Source organism: Carassius auratus, chromosome 9, assembly GCF_003368295.1.
Source record: "Carassius auratus strain Wakin chromosome 9, ASM336829v1, whole genome shotgun sequence".
In the NCBI taxonomy this organism is placed as follows: Eukaryota; Metazoa; Chordata; class Actinopteri; order Cypriniformes; family Cyprinidae; genus Carassius; species Carassius auratus.
Genome location: NC_039251.1, coordinates 26,249,618 through 26,273,768, shown reverse-complemented (window position 1 = coordinate 26,273,768; position 24,151 = coordinate 26,249,618). Strand labels below are relative to the sequence as shown.

Here is a 24,151-nt window from a genome sequence, read left to right as displayed (position 1 = left end):
TTCAATTATTTCATTTACATCACATTTTTATTTTTTTGTCCAATAATATGCTGCTTTACAGAACTGTATGAATGAAAACAATAAATTATTAATAATGATGATAATAATAATAATAATAATAATAATAATAATAATAATAATAATAATTATTATTATTATTATGAGAAGTACTTTTTGGTATACTGTAGTAAGATATTTCTGTTATAACTTAAAGTTAAAGCAGACTTTTATTTTGGTTGCTTTTCATGAAGGTCTTTGAGTTAAAGCATTTATTTTATGGTAGTTTTTCTCAAATGAAACTGTGACTGTTTTACTGTCGTCTCGTTTATTTTTGTTGTGTGTACTGTTCGATTAATCCATATAGAGTAAAAATGTTGAGAGCTTATTGTTATCAACATATATTTTATTTTATATGACGATTTATCGCCAGCCCTTGATAATATATAAAATAATTATGACTGGCTAACCTTTACAGTTTAGTACAGTTCACACTGTGGTTCATCAGTGCAGTCCATGGTACTGAATACTGAATGATATGTTGATGTAATAATCAATAGCGTTGATGCCACTTATTTTGTTTGATTAGATATAGTCAAGGATAAGTTTGCTTGTTTAGCTAATATATTAAACAAATATTGTTATCACCATTAAATGGAAAGGGTTACATGATTTCTGAAGTAAAGTGTGTAAAATCACAAAAAGTGTGTGTGTGTGTGTGTGTGTGTGTATGTATGTGTATACATATAAAATAGAAAATAAAATAAAAAAGATTTTTCGATTAATAGTTTTTTAAAATGTGGTCGTAAAAGGCCATGAATCGATTTTTTTCCAATATTTATTTCCGCAGACATTGAACGTAAGATTAGCGTTAATCTAATTACATCTTCTCCACTAGATGTCACCCTCTTATGTGCCTTGTGCGATGTTACCAACGAACATGTCATTCATTCATTCATTCATTCAGTGCTTAAAGCAGTGGATCTCAACCCGCGGCCCGTCACAAATTCAAATGCGGCCCACCATATGCTGAACACACATATACACACACACACACACACACAAAAACTTTGTTTTACAATTAATTTTATTTTTTACATTAATTAAAAAAAAATGTAGGCTACTAAAGAAATATAAGCTATAGCCTAATGTTTTTGTGAAATTATTTAGTTTTTCACAAATTATTTTCCGACATGAGCAGACTTACTCACATAACATTACGAACACACATAGCGCGCACTTCAAGAATTAAATTCAAATAGTCATCAACAGCCATTAGTTCGGTAAAAGGGAGAAAAAAAATAATGTGGACAATGCCAGCGACTGAACAAATACAAAAAAAGAATAGTTGCAGTATCAGTAGTGAAGGAGGATTTTCAGTTTGCCCCGCAACTCACTTGAAGAAGTTCAAGCAAATGGAAACACCATATACTACGCAGCAATCATTCTTAATTGAAGAAATGTGGCAAAACATCTCTAGAGAGAACCTCATATTATTAAATTTGAAAGTGCTTTCCATATTTGGATCAGCATAGGCTACATTTCTGAACGCACATTTTCTGCAATGTCGTGCGTCAGGTCATGCTCCCGTGCGCGTCTTACAGACTGCATCTTAAAGCCTCTTATACTTTCTGCGTCTGCGAGTCTGCTATGGACCGCTAGGTAGGCGTGGCGTAAAAATCGCCATCGGAGAGTGTGTGCCGAGGCTCTGAGCAGACGGCCGCGCGGACAGTTGCGCATGGTCAGTAGTCTTCAAAAACAAAATTGCACATGTTCAGGCAGTGTGAAGAAGCCCATTGCCAATCGAACCTCTTTAATCCGTAAATAAAAGAATATAAAGACAGCGATGTGCAATAATTCCGGGCAATTGTTTGTTCACATGTTTGTTGCAGAGCGGACCATCAGCCTGTGAATTCGGAAGTATAAATGGAAGTCTGTGTCCACGCTGGCCGTGTCTGCGTCCGGATTGCTCGTGCGGAAAGTATAACACAGGCGTTACAATCGCAACTTCATTGTGCTGTTACTACATCAAGCCGAATTTCAAAAATGTAAAAAAAATTGTTCAGCTCCCCACAGAATCAGGTGTTTTATTTATTGGAAGTAGAATTATTTATTTATTTCAATGTATCTAATCGATTAGATATCATAATATTTATAATATTATAAATCAGGTTGGTTTGTATTGATGACGTAATGTGTAAATTGTATGCGTGCGGCCCGCGAGACTTGCACTTGGACCATAATCTTGTGGACAAGAGCAAAGCATTTTTCATCTTGCATCAAACTTGTATTTATTTAACATAATTGTATGCATTTGAAAATTAGAGATGGATTCTGTTTTAATGTACCCAAGTGTATCTAAAATAAAAGTTTAATATATAGGTTTGTGGCTCTTAATTTCTTTCTATTAAATACCCACTTGTAAACTTAAGTTCACTGTTCTTTTTTATACATATAGTATTTGTATTAAATCTATATTCATTGACTTGAATCGAGTATAGAAAATCGAATCGAAATCGAAACGAGAATAGAAACGAGAATCGAAATAGAATTGAGAATCAAAATCGAATCGATCTGGAACATCTTAATAGAATGCGTAGTAAACAGGCAGGACAACAAAATATTGCATATCTTTGCCATTTTTGCTTTAGGCTTAATTGGCCTGCCTCTGTCTATTATGCCTTTCAGTGCTAATGAAGCAGCTGTATTGACCTGTATATTTGAAGATTTCTGTGGTATAGAGCTTTGCAAAATGAAATGTTTGCTTTATTGTTCAAAATTCTACTGAAATGCTCTTCTTTGAAACGTGTATTTATATGCTTAAAGCTGTGAAATTAAACTGATCCAGCTAATGAAGCTTTGCACGTGTGGTTTTTCATGCTAAACTGCAGTGCAGTTCCAAACTGAGTGCTGTACTACTTCTACACATGATATTAATTTGTCTGAAGCCACTGCAGATGTTTCTAGGGAATAAGGTGTGTGTGTGTTTGTTTTTGCTCGTGCGTTTTAGTGTGTGAGAGAGTGGCTTGCATAATGACCTGAAAGAGCTCTGGGAAGTCACCCGGTTTGATGGGTCTTGCGAGTCTAATGAATAATGTAAAGGATGTGCCGTGTAACTCCTACGCTTCTCTCCGCTCTTTCACTGCCGTTGCCCCTTGTTATGTCCTTCCCTCTATTTGTACGTTCTCTCTATTTCTGTCTATTCGCTTCTTTTACAGTGTCTTGGCCCAGTCGTATCGACTTGCACTCAGGTTTTATGTAGATTTCTGCAGTTATAGTGTGTTTGTGTCTGTCAGTTTCAGCTCAGGCTCCTGCGAAAGGAAATGCAGCAAGCAGACCATGTCTGTTACACTTTTTTTTTTTTTTTTTTTTTGGTAACCCTTATTCTTCATTTGGTCTCTTCTTCTTTCACATATCAAACCAAACCATATTCTGTGTTATGGCTTACGTGCAACCTCTGATATGAGGAAGTGATCATATAGTTAGCTTGACATTTCAAGAAGTGACAGCAGTGTCCTGCAGAGTAACATGTTTGAAGCCTCAACATCTCTCAATTTTTTGGACTCACTATTTTCATGATGTCGGTCCCCTTGTCATTAATTTTGCCCTGCATTTCAGCATTGAACAGTTAATGCGTTTCCACCTTTGCTTTTATCTCTTTCTCAACGTCACACTTTCACTCTTCACTGCTGTGAAAATCCTGTCACACTCAGTCTCTCCTTTGCTGTGCTCTCCTCAAAAACACACACACACACATATGGAGCCAAAAGAGTCTCAATAAAGATAAATGCACACACTACATTCACATATGCACACACAGGATTCATACATGCACACACATAATACACACACAGGATACACAAATGCGCACAAAATTTACAAATGCACACACACAAAATGTAAAAAGCACAGAAGATTCACAAATGCACACAAAATTCAGAAATACACACACAATTCAGAAATGCAAACAACATTTACAAATGCACTCAAGATTCACAAATGCACAGAACAAGATTCAGAAATGTATTTCTGTTGAACTCACACATATATCTTGAATTACAAACTGCATGCGGTCTGTGAACTTGTGAACTTCCCTGCTTTTTTTTTTTTAACATGGAATCATCAGCAACCAATCAGATATCTCCCTTTGTTTTAGCCAATCATAAGAACGCACTCCACGTGGGGGATTGTTTACTTATAAGCCAATCACATGAACGCATTTACACAGCTCGATATGCCTGTGGTGCAGCATATTATAGCCTACTTATTTATGCAATTGTATGAAAATACAGATGTTTAGATTACAATTCAGGTTTTTTTTTTTTTTTTTATATATAAATTTAAAAATGTCTCAATACATATAGCCCAGTATCTATATGTAATCCGAGAGCTTTCTGACCTGCAGAGACAGAAATGCAACTGCAATGTTCCCAGTTCCAGAAACGTAGTAAGAACATCATTAAAATAGTCCATATGACATCCCAAATCACATCTTCCGCCAGTATCGCGAGTGCGTTGTGCTTCTGACATAGAACATGCTTAATAAACCGTTTTCATGTCTGAGTAATACATCTCTTTAATTCAACACCAGGCTTCATGTTGGTCTATTTTTTAATGTCTGATGTTGTCCTACAGCTGGCTTAGTTGTGCCTCGCTGTGAACATTAACACTTATCTGTGTGTGTGAATGAGTAGAAGAGAGAAGCAAGGCTAAAGCACAGGAAGTGTGTTGAATCATAGTTTCTGCCTTGTCATACCAGTTGGTTGGTTAGTCAGACTCCACATGTGACTCCACATTCATGACTGTTAGTCTATCAGTTACTGGACAAATGCTATCTCCCTTTAAAAGCACCACTGGTAAGGATTTTACATTCACTAATCCATTGTTGGACAGAGAACTGATGTTCTTATTTGAGAAGATGACCACTGAGGATTTATTTTCTCCCGCCACACCAGCAATAGCGTTATTGTCACAGCCAGCACTGTAAGTGTACTAAAGTTGGAGAATCCACATCACTTCTTCTTTCAAACTCTGGAAAAAGTGCACATCACAAAACCAAAACCAAAGACAAATGTCCAGTCTGTGAGTGCTTGTTCTAAGGAAGAGACTCATGAAATCCGGAGGCATCTTTGGTTAGTTGCTTATTGAGTGACATCATGATTCATCGGGGGAAAAAATGCTTTTTACAGCTGTTTTTTGTGCTGAAGGAGGCCACGTGAACGTCTTAGAACATCAAACCAGCTTATGCTAGTTTAAACAGTATTTTAGCAGGGATGTGTCACGTTTGCACTCAAAAGACTGTTATTGCGTCTAACTGCTGTCTTCTTTTGTCTTGCAGGGACAGACGAACTGTTTGAGGATAAATGGGTTCAAGGAAATATGAACTACAGTGAGGTGTGTGCGGTCTTATTTTTGTTGGTTTTGGTTTTCTTCTGTGAGGGTTGTATTTAGGGGTCGGGTTAGGAGATCGAAGGTCGATTTGCTCTGTATATATTTGGATTACACAGTTTTTACATTAACATTTAACAAGCTAATAACCTTAATGTGATATAACTGTCAGTCTTACATAAATGAAACGGGTAAAAAACAGGTAAAACTTATGCATTCAAAAAATCATGACATAATTGTATTACTTGCTTATCTTTGATTTGATTTAAATTGGATTAAAAAGTGCATTTATTTAAATGGCTTAGAGCCAGCATAAATCTGTTCTATTAAAATTGCATTTATTCAATTTAAAAAGTAATAGCATGGATAAAATAAGGCTAGATGTGGAAAAAGCAACATTCATTTAGTAAAAATGTTAATACTGTATGTTTAAAATGTTGTTTTTATTGTTTCTTACTATATAAACCATGTTATTGCATATTCAAATTAAAAGTATTAATTCGATTAATTATTTCTTGGTTTTCTTCTGACTGACAAATATGCATGACAGTGGTTTTTGTGTTTTAGTTTTTTTATACAAATAGACAGTGGAAAGTGTGTTATGACAGCAGGTGTTCTCAGGTCTAAATTGAGATCTGCAGTTAGAGAATAGTGAAACGATACAGAAAACTAACGGTGTACCATGAGTGGTCTCAGGGGGCTGGCTTCTCAAAGGAAAGAGAAATCTGATATGAGAGAATGTCTTTCCTGTTTTTGACACAATTGGTTACCGTCTCAGTTACTAAGTCTGTTCTATGCAGCTTGTCAAGTGCATACTTTAAATTAAACTAAAATATTTGAACAACTTGTAGATATTTGAAATCAAGTGAAAGTAGTCACCTAATAAAAGCCATTGTTCTACAGTAGGTAGCAACTACAACTTTGCAACTTTAATCATTTGTAATGAATGTAATGTAATGTAAAATAATAAAAACTTCATGCACTAGCGAATGACAATGGGTAAACATTGTTTCATATATTTATTTCCCGTCATATATATATATATATATATATATATATATATATATATATATATATATATATATATATATATATATATATATATATATATATATATATATATATATGGAGTCATATATGCGTTACTTGATCAGATTACTTTAAATAACTAGTAAAGTAATGCATAACTTTTTTTTATTTAGAAGGAAATATCTGAGTGAGTTTTTCAAATAAGTAACCCCAGTTACTTTGTTTCCCATGTCTTGACTGACAGCTCTCATGTTGCCATGTTGAGAGAAATCATGTTTAAGTGTAGAAGTGTTGTGTGTGCAGTGTGAACAATGTTACTGTAGTATTGGGCTAAATATCTCTTTAGCTTTTACTTACCTCACCTGCACAAAAACAGGTTCAGTATTCCTCAAAATTAATAAGTCAAATGCAAATTGAGTATTATACAAACCTGAAATAATTAAATGTTAAATACAAAAATTAATGTCTTTGCTACTGAACCAGTTCAACCATATTGAGCAAAAGATGACACACTTGTGTTTCATTTTTGTTATTGCTGTGTAGTGTTGAACTTTCTTCTCCTGCGTCACATTTATGCAATTCGAGCTTCACTCTCTACTGTACAGATATAACATTTAAATTTCAGGCATATTTATTTCACTTTTGTTGTGAAAGGGCATTTAGTTTTGTAAAAGAAGAATATACAAGTTGAGCCCTGCCAAAATGAAAAAGTAATCAAAAAGTAGGGCTGTAAAAATAATTGCATGCCATTTGTCTTGTGCATCTCGTCAGTAAAGCTGGTCCCGTGATTAGTAGTAAATCACCATCACCTGCTTTCTGATTGAGCGGCATTCAATACACGAGTCGTAGTTCATAATCGCCTTCATAATTAAATGCAATTCATCTGTGATTATGAATGCGACATTGACTAATTGTCAGTGAACTACCGCTCTATGAATGCCTGTGATGGAGATTTACTACTAATCACAGAACTGGCTTTACTGAATAGAGGCGCATGACAATCGCATGCGATTTATTTGCACAGCCCAATCAAAAAGTAATGTAACCTCAAATTAACTCGAGAGTTAAAAGTTCTTAATTTTGATTAAGAAAATCCATTGAAAATGACAATTTGTGTTTATAATATTGTAGTAGTCAACTTCAGATCTTTTCAAAGCTAGTGATCTGAATCAGAAATTGTGTTACGAGGTTAACTATTCCCGTCCTGTTGTAGGCCTCCTGCTGACCCTTCTCCAGTTGGGTCTGGAGTGCAGCGGCGTGTGGCCGAGAGGACTTCTGAAAGATGAAGTCCAGTCTGAAACAGTGGCGACGGCTGGCCCTCGGCCTCATGCTGGTCTGGGTGCTGCTGTTCCTGGCGTTCCTCTCCTACTTCATGGAGTCCCGAGTGGACGACCCACACTCAGCGGCCGCCCTCTCCTATACGGACACACGCCGCCTGACCTCGTTGCAGGGCAACCCCCGCACCATTATGGCCACCCATTTGGTGCTTGGCACCTCTTCAACCCCCCCAGTCTCCAGCAATACCCAACAGGAGCAAAGCCTGGAGGAAAATCCCAGCGCCGACCCCCAGCCCAGTCCGCTCAGCCAGGAGGCCTACCCCTATCCCGACCCTCAGAGCCTGGCGGCCTGGTCTGCATTTGGCACCCAGGACCTGGGCTCCAGATCAGCCGCTGTGAGTCGCATCCGTGAGAGACAAGAGTATAATCAAGATTCCCGACAACAGGATGAAGAAGAGGACGAGGAAGAGGTGGTGGGAGGGGAAGAGGAAGATGAGGAGGAGGCAGATGACAGCAGGAGGAGGACGACTAAACGGGTGGCTAGGCATGAAGACTCTGACCCGGATGAGTACTACGTTCCCAGGTCAAAATCTGTCGTGCGCAGCCTGTGGAAAGGGAGTTTGTCCGTGGGCATGCTTAGTCCTCGCTTGCAGACTGCTATGAAAGACTATCTGAATAATAATAAACACGGCGTGGCCTACAGGGGGCACCGGAAGGCACAACAGAGCGGCCAACAGGTATTGTGTGAGCTGAAGAAGGGGGAGAAGGTTCGAACTTTGGATGGGGCTGAGATGCCTTTCTTCAAATTAGGCTGGCAGAAGATTGTACCTGCCTTACCTTTAAGCCAGCTGTATGGGCCTGGCTTCCAGACCTGCGCTGTGGTCACCTCTGCTGGAGCAATGCTTCACTCGGGACTTGGCAAGGAGATTGGTGAGATTTTTTTATTTAAATAACAATAATAAATTTAATTTTTGCCTAATGTAGTAGTAGTAGTAGTAGTAGTAGTAGTAGTAGTAGTAATAAGAATAACAATAAAAAAATTTTTTAGTATTATTATTATTACATAAAATATACACATATAATAATAATATAAAAGAAGGCTAAATAATAACTTGGAACAATTGAACAAAAACAATATTTTTCACATTTTACATTTGTGCCTTACTTTTCCATCAATCCTTAAAATAGAAATCCACTAACTCTGCAAAGTCTCAATATTAACATGCATTTTAAATATTTAGTATATTTTAAAGCATATACTGTATTTAATGATGTTGTGATAACTAATTTCACTAGAAGCATTTTTTTTTTTTTTTCTCTTTTTTTTTTATGGTATATTTTTTTTTCAGAAAATCTGATGTCTGCCTTATGTGATTACTTCCATAAAATAATGAATGAAAGCCTTATCAGATAACCGTTCAGATTTTTAGAAGGGGTTTATTCCTGCTTATTGATTTAATAAAATGGTAGACCGGAATGATCAATTATTCTCTCTAGTTATATAGTTAATTAGCCTGACTGCTGTTGGCTGTTTTGGAGGTCACTTATCCAGTCAGATTTCAAAGTCAATAGCTATTATCAAAATTGTTGCTCAATATTTCCTGTTTTTTTTATTTTTTTTCTATGCTTTTTTCTATCGCTCCTCATTTTTAGTCTTTGCAGAAGAGTCTCCTCATGATGTGGAACTGGCCTGTGAAGAGAGGCCTTGTTTTTGGTTGGGTCAAGGAACCATTCTCACTCTCATTCTCTTCACTTGGTGGTTTTTTGTTTCCTTGGTGATGCCAGTTTCTCTGAAAGGGTCAGTGGGATGCCAATGCCCTTTACGGTTACATAATCACGAGCATCACAGAGCACACAGAGCCCAGATTTTTCCAGCTCTGGCATCTATGGTGGCAGAGCGGTAGTGGGCACAGAGGACGGGTTTCCATGGGGATGGCACAGCTTTTGTTGTTTCTCAGGATAATGGTGACTCTGTCGTCTCATGAAGGCATTTGGTGATGATGAGATGAATAGTTTCACAGTCATTTGTGGAGTCGATGATTTCAAACCATCTTCTCGATCACGATTCTAATTACATTTGTACTTGTACTCGAGGGCTTCCTCTCGCTCTGTCTCGCTTCAAAATTGCACTAAATATCACAAAATTTCCCTGTGGGGCAATTTATTTCCTTCAATATTTATATTTTACTGCTATTGTTATGAACGAGCTAGTAGCATCTGTGTATGTTAGCCTATTAGTTGCTGTTATAAAGGTGAGAGATAAATAGCTCCTATTTTTTTATTTTGCCAGATTTTTCTCTTAGTCCATTAAACTGTATTTAAAGTTATGTTAAGTAGAGACATATTTTTATTCTGTATTGACATACATTTGAGTGAGACGGATTATCGGAAAGGAGAAAAACACTACACATCATGTTCTGACGCAGTGAAAAATACATCACGGCGCAAAGAGGAAACTGAAAACACACCGACAGACAAGACCGAGCAGATCACATCTGGTATAATACAAGGTCCCGGCTTTCAAATTATGTCATTTAAGAAATTCAAACAATAAATTCTGTTTTGTGGCTCTTTAACGTGTCGTCATGGATCACTCAAGCGGCACAAACGAACCGACCATCTTCTAGTATTTACTTAAAGCACAAAATAAACATCGATGTACACAAGATTTTCTAAGATTTAAATTCACCAAAGTTAATCTGCTTTCGTGTCTGATTTGTTTGTTGGACAAAATGGCAGATTTGGCATTCTGATTGGTCAGATTGACTGTCAATCAAAACCATTGCAAAGGGTCAATTAGGGTGAATTTAGTTGAGCAAAATTAATTGTCCATTTTAGTAAAGCGGCATCTAAAGTAATAGTTGAACACTAAAATGAAAATGTGCTCAGTTTACTTCCCCTCACTAGCTCTCCAAGATGTTAGGTTTGTTTCTTCTTAGGGAACAGATCAGTGTTAATTTCGTTGACTAAATATTTTCGTCATTATTTTCGTCACGAATATATTTTTGCGGACGAAAACGAAACGAAAACTAAAAAAGAAGGCACTGATGGAGACTAAAACTATGACTAAATTGATTGACATTATCGTCAACGAATAAAGGACGAGACGAAAATAGACTGTGACGAAAATCAAATCAGCAGACGGGAGAGTTGCGAGGAATGAACAAAAGAACCGGCAAAAAAGAACAGACTGCATGAGAGAAGAGAACCAATCAGAGCCTGACTTATTGAGACGTGAAGCGAAGGTTTTCAGTTTTTATGAGCTCCCGGGAAGTCGGCATTCGAAGAGGTGATGTCTAAAAGAGCGACAAAATGTCCACAGCTCACTTCACGTTTGACGACGAACAAAACAAAACAAAGTGTAAAGCACGCGGAGAGCTCATTCATGGCAACACAACCAATTTGAAAAGACATTTACAGCGAGCCACCTGGACATTTTCTCAAATGTAATTTCACAACGATGTTCTTTTGTTTATTGAGCTAAGCAAAATTGGAAGACTGCAGTGCGTAGATATTGTAGCATTAAATACTGCGAACTGAAAATTACTGTAAAATAGCCCCTTCTTCAAGTTAGATGAGAGCACAATACTAATACGTAATATCATGATAAATACATTTGATTAATACTAATGTTTAGTATATTTTATAATGTTCTACTTGTTGACAATATCACAAATATTTCTATATTAGTCATGTGAAACGTGAATGTTCACATCCTATCATTATACATACAAATCTAGCAATATTGTAGTATTTAAAACATACAATATTGCTAGACAAATGAATACCTTATAAAATCTTGTTACTTTTTTTATCCACCCAACTTATTAAATATTTACTTTAAATGTATGCACTTATTGTTCAGCTCAGCTGTAAGCTTTAAGGTCCTGGACCTAACTTTATTTTTCTTTTATTGATGGTCAATTGGCAGCTAGTTATTGTTTACATTATCATGACAGTGTTTGTTGCTGCATAAAAGCTTTTGAATCGAAATAAAGACACAGTTGTCTTGAAATAAAGTTGAATTTGTGTTTTATATATTTTGGTTAAGTTTGTTTCCTATACCAGCTGTAAAAAATTGTCTAGTAAATCTGTTATTGATTTTAGTCTTATTTTAGTCGACTAAAATACCAAGCAATTTTAGTCGACTAAAATACCAAGCAATTTTAGTCAACTAAAATAAGACTAAAATTAAAACAAATCAGATGACTAAAACTTGACTAAAACTAAAAAGAATTATAGTCAAAAGACTAAGACTAAAACTTAATTAAAATTTTGTGTCAAAATTAACACTGGAACAGATTTGGAGAAATGTAACATCACATCACTTGGTCATCAATGCATCCTCTGCACTGAATGGGTGCCGTCAGAATGAGAGTCCAAAAACATCCCAATCCACGCAACTCCAGTCCATCAATTAACATCTAGTGAAATAAAAAGCTTTGTGTTTATAAGACATATTTCAGGTTGGAAACTTCATTGAGGGAATCCAGAAGTTCATTAGTTTGCATTGCATTGGCTGTTTAGTGGCTAAATGTTGCTGGAACAAGGTTTGCCAAGACCAAACAAATCATTCTACTGTAGTGTCCCTGCCACTGAAGTCCTGCAGCCTGTGATATCTGCGTGCATCTGTGTTGACTGAACTGGTTACAGCTGAGGTAGCGTAGAACGATTACTTCACTCACAATATCCAAGTATGTCTTGCATTGATTTTCCTTCCATTTTAATTTAGACTGAGGCCAGTTTTGATCAGGTTCTGTTCCTCCACATCTCCTTTAGCCTGTCTATTAAATTCAGCTTGTCTTGTCTGAACATTTCCCATCAGCCGTGCCAACCTAGTGTGCCCTCCAAATCGACTCAAGGACGAGCCAGAATATGCACAGCACAGCCAAGAGCAGATCTGCCAGAGCTCTCCGCGAGAAGCCTGTCTCCAGCTCAGCTCCTCTAAACCGTATTATTTCCCTGAACATTCATCTATGCATTAAAATAAAATTTTGTTTTTTCAGTTTCCTCAGTGTTCTGTTTGGGAAATGGCACCCTGTTATCAACACTAGTTTGACATGTTAGTTAGTTTCAGCTTTGATTCGCATTCACCACCACTGCTATCATATGCAATGCTGTGCAATCTCTCCGCTGTTTCTCTTTTATTTTTTTCTAAATGTGTCTACCATCCTAGTCTCAGACGAAACGCCTACAGACACCCACAGTCCGTTTGCTGAATGTCTGATGCATATTGCTCACCAAAATGGGAAAGCATTTTCTCTTTCCTGCAAACTCTGATGTGGTTGACTTTCTTTACTCTGGAACTTCTCAGTCACTCTGCATGCCGCGTGAAGTTTGTTGGTGATGGCACAGCTTTTGTTGTTTCTCAGGATAAGGGTGACTCTGTCGTCTCATGAAGGCATTTGGTGATGATGAGACAAATAGTTTCACAGTCATTTTATAGAGTAGATGATTTCGAACCATATTTTCTATCACGATTCTAATTATACTTGTACTCAAGGGCTTCCTCTCTCTCTGTCTCGCTTCATAATTGCACTAAATATCACTAAATTTCCCTGTGGAACAATTTATTTTCCTTCAATATTTATGTTTTACTGCTATTGTTATGATAGAGCTAGTAGCATCTGTGTCTGTTAGCCTATTAGTTTATGCGTTTTATTATGGCTAGGCAACTTTAGCTCTTTAGCAACTTTAACTTTAGCTGTATTTTATGTTAAATAGAGAGATTTTGATTATTGACATACTTTTGAGTCAGACGGATTATCGGAAAAGGAGAAAAAAATTACAATGGGGACTTGATATAAGCAGACTAGTCTAAATAATTGGGCAAATCTGGTATCCATCGCCTGACAGACGTCTGTCATTTTGGTCCATTTATAGAGAGATATAAAAAATGCATCATGTGCCAACCAAGCTTGATGGTTTAATATTTAAAAGTGAGGAAATACAATACAGTATTAGTATTGTATTTTACATTTGCTGTATAAAATGTTAAAAGGAAAAAAGAATGCATTTTAAATTGCAATAAAATAATTCTCTATTTATATTTTTTTTTTTTCTGTAATTTTCCACGCAGTGCTTTAGCTTTTTCCTGCTGTATGGTGTTTCCTATGGTCAGTATGGATTTTGAAACTGATATATTGTTTAGAACAATGTTCCTGTAAAGTAATAGCGGTACCTCAGCAATGCTTTGTGGGTCGTCTCTTGGTATCTTTTGTTTATTGTGGTATCATCTAATTCCAATACATCCGCCCTCGAGAGGAGCATAAATCGTGCCTGTGGTTGTGTGTCTGTAGGCGGGACTTCACCAGACTGAGCTGCGATGTGGACTAAACCTTCTGCTGTCAAACGTCTGGTTCAACGAGACCGTTAGTATCCTAGTTGTTGGTCTTCATCTGCCACCTAGTGGTGCAATGTCTCTCCACAGTGCACAGATATATAAAACAATATAATTATTCATAATTTTCAGAGGGATTTCCGTTCTCATCATCTTTTCACATCCTGTGTCTATATAATTTCTCTCAATTTCGGTCTTTCACACACATGCGTGGGCTCTTTTTCGTCTCGGGATGTGACTTATATTTTCTAAGGAGATTGATGTCCCTGTCAAAATAGTGAGGACATGCTCAATGTCAAGCTCAAATTTACTGCTTTGAAAATATTGCTGTTTGATGAAGGCCAATAAACGGCATTTCAGCTGAACGGAGAGATGGACGAGGAGGTGAGGGGCTTCCTGGAGATCTGTCATTGTCGTCTGTCAATGCTATTCATCACTGACTTGATTCTCTCTCTCTCTCTCTCTCTCTCTCTCTCTCTCTCTCTCTCTCTGTTTTATATGTATGCGAGTTTTGAATGAATGTTATATCGCAGTAAACCGTTCGTCCACTAGAGAGCATTATTGTCTTAGACCTCAGTCTGATTATATAATAGTTGAATAATATTTTAAAATTACTTCATTTGGATAAAATAGCATCCCTGTATGACATTTTAATAATAGCCTATATAAATAACCAATATTTTTTCTGCATTTAATTAAATTGAAATGATTTCCTTTTTTTTTTTTAGTTTTATGATTGTTTCTATTAATTTTCATTTAATCTTATCGTTTTTATTTTTGTTAGTAATTTGTATTTTATAGCATTTTATTTTAGTCTGCTTGTTGCGTGTATTTACTATAGTCATAACAGTAAATTATGCATAATTACAAGCAACAAACCATAAGTGAAATCATAATCCTAACCCTATAATAAGGAAATGTTGTCAATTAATATAACTCTGTAACAAGTAGACATTAAAATTTAGTTTGTTGTCATTTTTATTTCATTTTTTTATTATTAATTTGTTAACCTGCCTAAACACTTCCTGTCATATCTATGTATGTTCTTTTTTATATTTATTATTAATGTATTTAGGCCTGCTCTAATACACTGATATGGAGTGAAAAATAATTTAGAGACATTTGACATTTGAGAGCCAGAGTAGAGGGCAGTTCTCATTTTTTGAGTGATCTTAGCGTGACCTTTAAAGTCACTCAATCTCACGGCAGATTAAATGGGAGATATCCAATCAATAAAAAGCCCCCGGAGGCGAACCTAGTAATAAATGGCGTCTAACTTTGTTCTCTGTTAAACAAGCTGCGTGCAGAGTTCCTAACAACAGATTACAGGGTTGAGCGGTGTGAGGAACATGTTTACTTGTGCTGTTCATTCTTATTGATCCCACACATTTCCTCCAATAGACTGAAATGTACATGATGTGTTTTCAGTTGGTATTCTTGCTCCGTGTTAAAAGAAATTCATTTAGAAGAACTTGTTTGTGGATGGATTGAGGCCTTGTTTTCTCTTTCTCTTCGTGCGAGTTGTTTTGTCTTGCTATCTGAAGATGTGCAGGAGTAAAATGCCTTTGTTGTTCACTCTGTTTTTTTCTTTGTATTATTATTATCATGTCTCTGTTCGCGGCACAATGTGATTATAGCTCCAATTTTTGTAATTCCAGACTCCCATGATGCAGTGCTGCGCTTTAATACAGCTCCTACAGAGGGTTATGAAAGAGACGTTGGGAATAAAACCACAATACGCATCATCAACTCTCAGGTGAGCAATGTTTGATGTTTGGGTTCTTACTGCTGCACTGTGACTTTCTGTGAATCAGCCACATAATTGAAGCAGATCTTATTTGAACCCCCTCTGGCTCGTGTCCTCCGGCTGTGTGTGCTTTCAGCTGGATCTGAGTCATCATGTCCTAGTGGACACAAGCTCACCAGGTAAACAAACCTCAAACACACAATGCAGAACAGGTCTCTGCATTACAGTTATGGGATGTGCTGTGTCTTTTGTCACTTCATGAATGGACAGATCAGTGCAGACAGAAATGATGCTTGGAGGTTTATTGCACAATAGAGTCTGAGAAAGTACACTCCGAAAAAAAAAAAAACATTTTGACATTTAGTCACCTGCATGACATTTCAAACTAGTGACTCTGTTCTGTGGATTGGGACACAAAAAGAGCTGACCATGAACTATTAGGTTCTGAAATGAACAAAAAAAGCACTATAAAGGCACAGTGAAAGTGGTCCAAATGATTCCTCCTAAATCCATATCTTCTGAAGTCATCTGACAGCTGTATTTAGGGCATTAGTTTTTGACAGACTTTCCTCCACCTCCTTAAATACTCACACTACTGTTTAAAGATTTTGGGGTAAGCTTTTTTTTTATTTTTTTATGTTGAAGTAGGTTTGTAATCAGCTAAAATCAGCTTTTTAAAGCTGTTGTGCTGCTTTTTGGCTAAATTAAATTTGTTTCTGGGTTCTTCTTTGAATAGAATGTTCAAAATAACTAATTTGTAAGAAAAATCAAAAGAAAATTTTAAATAATTGACAATATTATAAATGTCTTTAGTGTCACATGCAGGTTAGCAATCAGAGCAAGTGACAGATCAATGTCCTGTAATAGTGTCAAGATTCTGTTTGAATCTGTTCTGCTTGTATGAAAGATTGTCTGTTAGCGAGCCAAATTCTTAAATAAGATCAAATTTAGTAAAATTAGTAAAAATAGAAATCCTTTTTTACAGGCTATTCACGAATGCATGTTTAAACTGAGAGGAATATGCAAAATATCTACATACCAGAAATGGAAGCAAATGCAGAAGAAAAAACAATAACATGATGATGATGGTGATGATGATAATCATAGCAGTCTCTATTAATATTAACATAAATAGACCCTTTTCTGTTTGTAAACATTGTGATGTTTCACTGTGGGCGGGGCTTAGGTGGAGGCAGAAAGATTCCCTGACCATTAGCGAAGAAGTTTGTTAGCTTGTTTTTTTTTTTTTTTTTTTAACAATGACTGGAGAAAATCCAAGTGTACCCACAATGTAAGGTCATGTAATTGCCAAATAGTTATTTCAAACTGTATCTCCTGATGTAAGTGTAAGTTTATAGTGACAGTACAGTAACTTTAAATTACTTTTTATACAGTACTGTACATTTAAAATAAGATGTGAATATTTTCTAGTAATAAAAATGTCTGCAAATTTGTAACTTTCTTTATTTGATGATTCTTTCTTACCAAGTTCTTAAAAATTCCACCCTACAATCAAGCACAACAATGTATAATTTAATAACCGATGAATAAGCATATGAATCGTCAGTTTGTTGTTTTACACACATGCACACAGACATGATTTTATAAAGGACATAGAGATGCATAAGAAATCTTTAGACATGTATACTAAAAACATAATCCAGAACAAAGAAAGAAAATACTTTATTTGTCCTTTTCTGATAAGACTCATGCACTGCAAACACAAGCATTTTTGACTATTGTTTCTGTCCAGTCCACTCATTTTATCGCTTTCAACCACAGCTGTCCTAGTTTTTTGTCTGACATGGTATGCATTAACATTTCAAATTGGAGCCTGTGTCACATCGATTCTGGCACCCAATATCCCAATAAGATGATATTTTAAACTCCTTTATGAAGCCGAAACTATGCAGGTTTGAATTGGCTGCCTTCAGTTTTCATGTGATGTAATTATTAAAACGCCGGCCCTAAAAGTGTCTATAATACAGCCTGTAAATTGTTTGTTTTTAACCCGGTTCCCTGTTCATTTTTATACCACTATCTGTCTAAATGCTCTGATTCTGATTGGCTGGTAGGTATGGATTAAAACCATTTAATGCAAAGATAGTTCCAAGTCACAGTTCTATATGAATGCGCTGCTTTCATTGACGCTCACACACACCGAGAGAGAGAGCGGTTGCACACTGCTCACACACAAACATTCAGGAGCACATAAACTGGTTGTCAACATTGCCCCGTGTCTTTTATCAATACAGTAGCATAGATACTGGACTGCTACATTATATCCCTCTCCAACGAGGGGGTAAAATCACTGTTTTTGAAGTAACTAAACTTGCAACTTTACTATATAGAGAGAGAGATGCAGGTAATTCACACACGCAATTGTCGTCTGTTGATTTACTGACATTGATTTACATCTCTGTGTCTGATAATGTGGATGCATGGCTGTGATATTGATGCATGAAGCGGAGGAAAAAAATACCACCAAATCATTCTGAGAATTAATGTGACTTAATTTTTTCTCAACTCAAAACATTCAAATTCTCAACATTAAACCACAATTACTAAATTACGTTCTGTGTGTGTATGTATGTATGTATGCAGAGCCTGCCAATCAACATCAGAGCACCACCCTCAGGATAAATTATGAAAGGACACTAGACTTCTGCAAAAAGTTAGTCATATAACCTACAATACGATTAAGAATCTGCCCCACATAAATTTCTGGTCCGGAGCTGCTACTGTATGCAGCATGTTCAGTGTGAACTGATTCTCTTCATGGAAAGTGTATCAGATTGTGTCTGGGTTAAGTTAAAATCAGTGATGCTTTTACAGTTTCTGCCTTACCAAGAAGTTGGTTGCACTAAAATAGTTGTGTTCCTTTTGCCTCTTTTATTTGTCCTCTCAGTGTAACACATTGTCTGTCTTGTGTGCAGATCCTTGCGCATCCCAAGCATCAGTTCAACACAAGCTCATTGTATAAGAATGTAACGCTGGTGGCATGGGATCCCGCTCCATACACCCTCAACCTGCACAAAGTGAGTACTAACTACCCAAAAACACATTAAACACGCATATGGTGTGCTTTGATGTCTTCAAACGCTCTGCACAATCACAACTCTCACAGACTCTTTTTTTTCTTGCACATGTAGAGAGCAGGTGACGTGTGACACTTGCAATTCAGATGAGTGCAGTGCTGTGATTGTGTGCAGGAACCATATACAGGAAGGTTACTTTGATTTGTCTGGTCTGAGCGCTTCTGCTCACAAACCACTGTGAATTATAAACCACTATAGCAGGGGGAAAAAAGATCAGGACGGATTACTATAAATGCTTTCAATCTGTCCTTTGTGCCCTTACTTCACTGAAACCGCCTTGCAACAACATTTCTGATGTTCCCAATCCCATCCTCCCCCATTAATGTAGAATAGAGGGCCATTTCTATGCTGATTTGCCTTGATTGACTAAACTCCCACAGAGTAATGTCTCGTCCCTGACAGGATGTGTGCCACCCCTATGATCCCATGCTTATGTGATGAAGACATGACAATTGCACCATTTCCATAGCAGGTCTTTTGAAAATGAAGGACAGAATGTATGTTTGGCAATGGGAAGCACCTGAGAGCCGATGAAACTGCAAGGCTTTCACTTTTCCTTTCAATAAAATGTCAATAAATAATGTAATGTAAATAATGTAAATTTCTGCACAGGTGCAAGGCCAGCAGTTATTTATGTACTGTCGATTTGAATGTCTTCCTGTCTGTCACAGTTATGCTCTTCTTTTCTTCATCCTTGTCAATTAAAGAATACAATAGTATGTTTCATAAAGCATATGGACAATGCTGTGGAGCATTTTGAGAACAATATGCAATTAACATACAGTTAACACAATGAATCCATTTTTTTGTGTACAAAGACATTTTCTTGCTTATAATTTTAGGTTTCGTTTAATACAAGCTAGGAATTCTATATCTGCAAACCAGTGATGGTATTTTTATTTTTTGATAACACTTTATTTGGAATAAATGTCAATCTTTAAATGGATTATGCATGAATCTGTGTTTATTGGTTTAATGCTAAGCTTTATTTTTGATTTTTATAGTATAACAGTAAGCAGTCAACAGGATATTGTAGTAAAGGTGAGGCTAGATTTTAGTTTCACCACTTGTGATTTGTTGTTCTCTAAAACAGGAATTTCAAAAAAAAAAAAAAAAAATTGTCAGCTTACCCTTTTAGAATATTTAGTTGAAGATTTGATGTTGGGTAATCATCATATAATAGCTTTTCATCAACTCACAAGCCTGCTTTAGTTCCTTCACAAACACCAGTTTGCGAAACCTTGATGTAGAGAAATGCTTCTTAACTGCAATGTCAGGGGTCACAGATTGAAGGTTTTCTACTAAGTTACATTATTGAGGTTACTGAAGGAACAGTGGAGGATTCTAGTGCACTATTAAACTTTTTTTTCTGAACAATTCTTCATCTCAGTGAACCAGGACTAACAGTTGAGGAGTTGGGAGTGAGAATGCGTTGATCCAAATTTGGTAGTTCTTTGAGAGACATTTTGCTCATTGTAGTTGTTGTTTGTTTTTGTAGTGGTACTCCAATCCAGACTACAACCTGTTCACTCCATATATGAAGCACAGGACTCACTTCCCTAAGCAGCCTTTCTACATCCTGCACCCGAAATACATCTGGCAGTTATGGGACGTGATTCAGGCTAACAATCTGGAGAACATCCAGCCCAACCCGCCCTCCTCAGGGTTCATAGGTAAGACACACACACACACACACACACATATTCTCTTACTACCGGTGCAAAACTCAAAGGTGCAATTTAAGTGGCACAAACAATATTAAGTAAAATTGCAACAAACTTCAAACCTCTTTCACATTCCCAACCCTAACTTTTGCCAATCTTTGAGGTGAAATTGTCAGTTGTTCAGTCAGACAGCTCAAACAAACTGATTACAGTTCTTGGTTTTTTTTGTGAGACAGAAATTACAGACTTCTTGTTAAGGTCTCTAAAGAAATTGGCTGTACTTTTAGAAACCTGTGCTTGAAGACAACACAGATGTTTTATTTGCTTCTCAACTGTCATGTTTGTCATCAAGTGAGTGCTACCATTAATGCTAACTGTGACACTTCACCAGAGCAGCTAGTTGACAACTCAAGAAGAGGCCACCAATTTTTAACTTCACTTTTCTACTCATGTTTTTGCCTTTTGGTTTTATAAAGCTCACAAAATGCCACTTGTGGCTGTCAGGCATGTGACAAAATAATGTTGTACACAGCTAATTCAGAATGGCTATCAGTGGAAAAAGCCAAATTGATCTCTGACGTAAACTCTGGTTTGAAAACACCCTGATGATGGAAAGGGACCTTTTGCAGATTGAGTTGTTGTAATGGGTTTGTAGGTACGTCTTCTGCTCTGTCAGGAGCTTGTGGGGTGTCTGCTCAGGCTGTGTTGGCTCAAACCACAGGGAGAGATAGGAGCAGATGGACAGACCACATTTTCATCCAGCAGTGAGGCTTGTGTTGAACTTGAGCCAAGGAGAATTTGACCCACATTCAGCACCAACGAAATATCACTGACCATATGTATGATCTCACAGAATTCATAAACTAAAGTCACGATAAAACATCACAGTATGAAATAAAATATCTGTCACAATTTCCCAGTGTAACAGATTATCAAAAAGGAAAACAAATGAGGGGTAGAACTTGCATCAGTAGATCCGATATTGCTAGCAGTCGAATGTAAGAATTTAAGGGTCAAATAGCATATGAATAGCATGAGTTTAAATGTGATTTTATACAACAGTTCACAAAATAAGAAGTTGATAGTGTTATATAACACAATATTATGTATTTTGCTCAATTTTGCTAAGAATATATTACCTTTTAAAGCCATAGCATAATTGTTGTGCATCTTCAAGCAACACAGCAATTTTAATTTCTGAATGAATCTGTGCTTTGAGCGAATCATGTGAACCAATGATTCAAAGACTGATTCATAAAGAGAGCAGTTTTCTTTCCTGAATGGATCGTCCGTTTGAACCAATCGAATGAACTACATTTACCCCCATCTGCTGGCAGATTTAGTTTCTTATTTATAGTATCATATAATTAATGCATTCATATAATTAACTGATTTGTTAGCACTAATTTATTTTAAAAAGAAGCACACAGAGATTAATTGTTCACAGTAAGATCTACAGAAACCATTGAGATTGCTTCAGGCTCACTTAATAAACTGCCCATAGCTACAGAGCTTTTTGAACAGGTGCTAGAAATCCAATCATATTGCAGACAAATCCAGACTCTGCTCACAGATGTTGAGCCTGTTTCTATGGTGACATCTGCAGAAATATGAAGTGGCATATGGTGGCATCTAAATGTTTTTTTTCTTCACTCATTGGAGGAAAAGAGAAGGTAGTGCCTTCACTGAACTATGATTGGCCTATTACAGTGTTCCCACATTAAATCTGCCTCTCGTTCTCAAAAAACTATAATGGATATGGAGTTAATGAGAAAACTAAATAAACCGTAAACAATTTGCCAATTTGCTGTAGATATCACCACTTTGTCACGTAACATTCAAGTTTGAAATGACTCTGAAAATATGATCCAACCAGCACTTATACTGGTATAATTGGTTTAAATGTGGATACATTGGTGTGGAAAATTATTTTGTGGCAAGTCTAGTATGTAATCCTACTTATGTTTTGTACAGTGGGAAACTAATGTGACACTGATCTTGTGTTATAAAAAATGACCATTCTAAGTCATTTAAGGCTGTTTATGCATCCCCCATTTATAAAAATCACAGACCACTTTACAAAAATGGTTATCATAGCTCATTGACTTTTGAGATCAATCTGCAGTGCTTTATTCATAAATTGATCTGGATTTATACTTGCACAACAAATGGCACAACAAATTGACAGGCAAACATCTAGTTTGAAATGTCATGACAATTACAGATCATTTCTGGGTAGTTTCTTTTTAACTTTTACAAATATACAGATACTTAAATGCAGAAATGTTTACATTGTTCCCATTGGTGTGTTTGGCACTTTATACATAGTCCTTTCAGTATTTTTGGCGATGTTGATGAGTTTGAGCAGTGTCATAGAGTCCTTAGAGACACCATTCAACCTCAGGCATACATTCAGCACATTTCAAAAGCCAAAGTCAGTTTTTTTTTTTTTTTCTTGGGGGGGGGGGGTAGTCCCTCTGAGAATTCCTTGTTCTGGATCCCAAGTGGAATGTTCATCTCTGTTTTATGCATAAGGTGTTTGGTCTTTTGGGATAAAGTTTCCCCCTGTGGAAAAGGAGTTTCTTAGTGTGAAGTTTCTGTCGTTGTCACAGATGTGAATTGATCTGGATCAGTGTGCCATTACATTATGGCAAAATAATTTTACATCTGTGACGTGAGCTCAGATAGCAATATAACTTACCATATGAAACATAACTGGGAGGAATTGGAGAGTTTTAGGCATGTTCAAACAGATAAGATTTTTTTTCTTTGGTATTGGTAAAAAATAATGGTTAAGTGTTCTAGCCAAGAACAAAGCCTCTTGTTATATATATAATTCATGAAATCATTTCAGTAGTATATGCAACACTGTTTTTCAACCCCCTTTTTCTTAGGATTTTGTATGACACATTTAAAACAAAGGAAATACTCGTGCAATATCAGTGTAGTCAAAACTAGTTCTTCATCAAAGGGAAAATGACGATTTTGACAATAAACAAACCCTTCAAATAAAACCATACACAATACTCTTAACAAAGTCAAATGAAACATGAACAGGAAGAGAATTATTTCAAACATTTTAAGACTGCAAATGTATATGTATATAAATGATATTAAAATAGGACTGCAAATACTTAAATAACTGATTTAAATTTAACATTCTAAATCCGATATTTAACATATTGCCCAATGTGCAAATTAATTGGGAAAAAATGCAAACTTCATATTTTGTGCAAATTTTTTTTCAAATACTACACAAAAGTTACAAAATAATATGCAGATTTCAGTTGAAAAGCACCAGAAAAGTTAAATAGCCAAAGTATAAAAGATATTGAAGAAAATCTGAAAATCTTTTAATATTACCTTCAGAAGTTTGGGGATGGCCAGAAAAAGAGTGATTTAAAAAAAGATCAGCATCTATTTGAAATATAAATATTTTGTAACATTAAAAATGTCTTCAATATCATTATTATTACACATCAATTTAATGAGTTTACTGAATAAAAGTTGTTGTTTTTTTTTAATTACTAATCTGAAACCTTTTAACTATAGTGTGTGTATACTTGTATACATCTTAAAGGTGATAACCGATATACACATTAAATATACTG

At 36.2% G+C, this 24,151-nt stretch overlaps 2 protein-coding genes across 6 annotated transcripts in view; one reads left to right on the top strand and one right to left on the bottom strand.

Annotated features, from left to right (window-relative positions):
* st6gal2a (ST6 beta-galactosamide alpha-2,6-sialyltranferase 2a) overlaps positions 1-24,151 on the top strand; it is a 56,080-nt gene that overhangs the window by 26,252 nt on the left and 5,677 nt on the right. For 2 of the 5 annotated variants that reach the window (XM_026272324.1, XM_026272325.1), the window contains 5 exons: positions 5,336-5,391; positions 7,628-8,621; positions 15,690-15,787; positions 18,715-18,816; positions 20,375-20,549. In XM_026272324.1, coding sequence (XP_026128109.1) covers positions 7,697-8,621; positions 15,690-15,787; positions 18,715-18,816; positions 20,375-20,549 — 1,300 coding nt within the window. In that variant the 5' untranslated portion in view covers positions 5,336-5,391; positions 7,628-7,696. The other 3 variants (XM_026272328.1, XM_026272327.1, XM_026272326.1) reach the window with 3 other exon arrangements.
* The window catches only part of LOC113108910 (vertebrate ancient opsin), a 44,889-nt gene continuing 43,740 nt past the window's right edge, over positions 23,003-24,151 (bottom strand). Inside the window, exon 5 of the mRNA XM_026272330.1 lies at positions 23,003-23,105. The gene's annotated coding sequence lies outside the window, so the exon portion shown is untranslated. The remainder of the gene's footprint in view (positions 23,106-24,151) is intronic.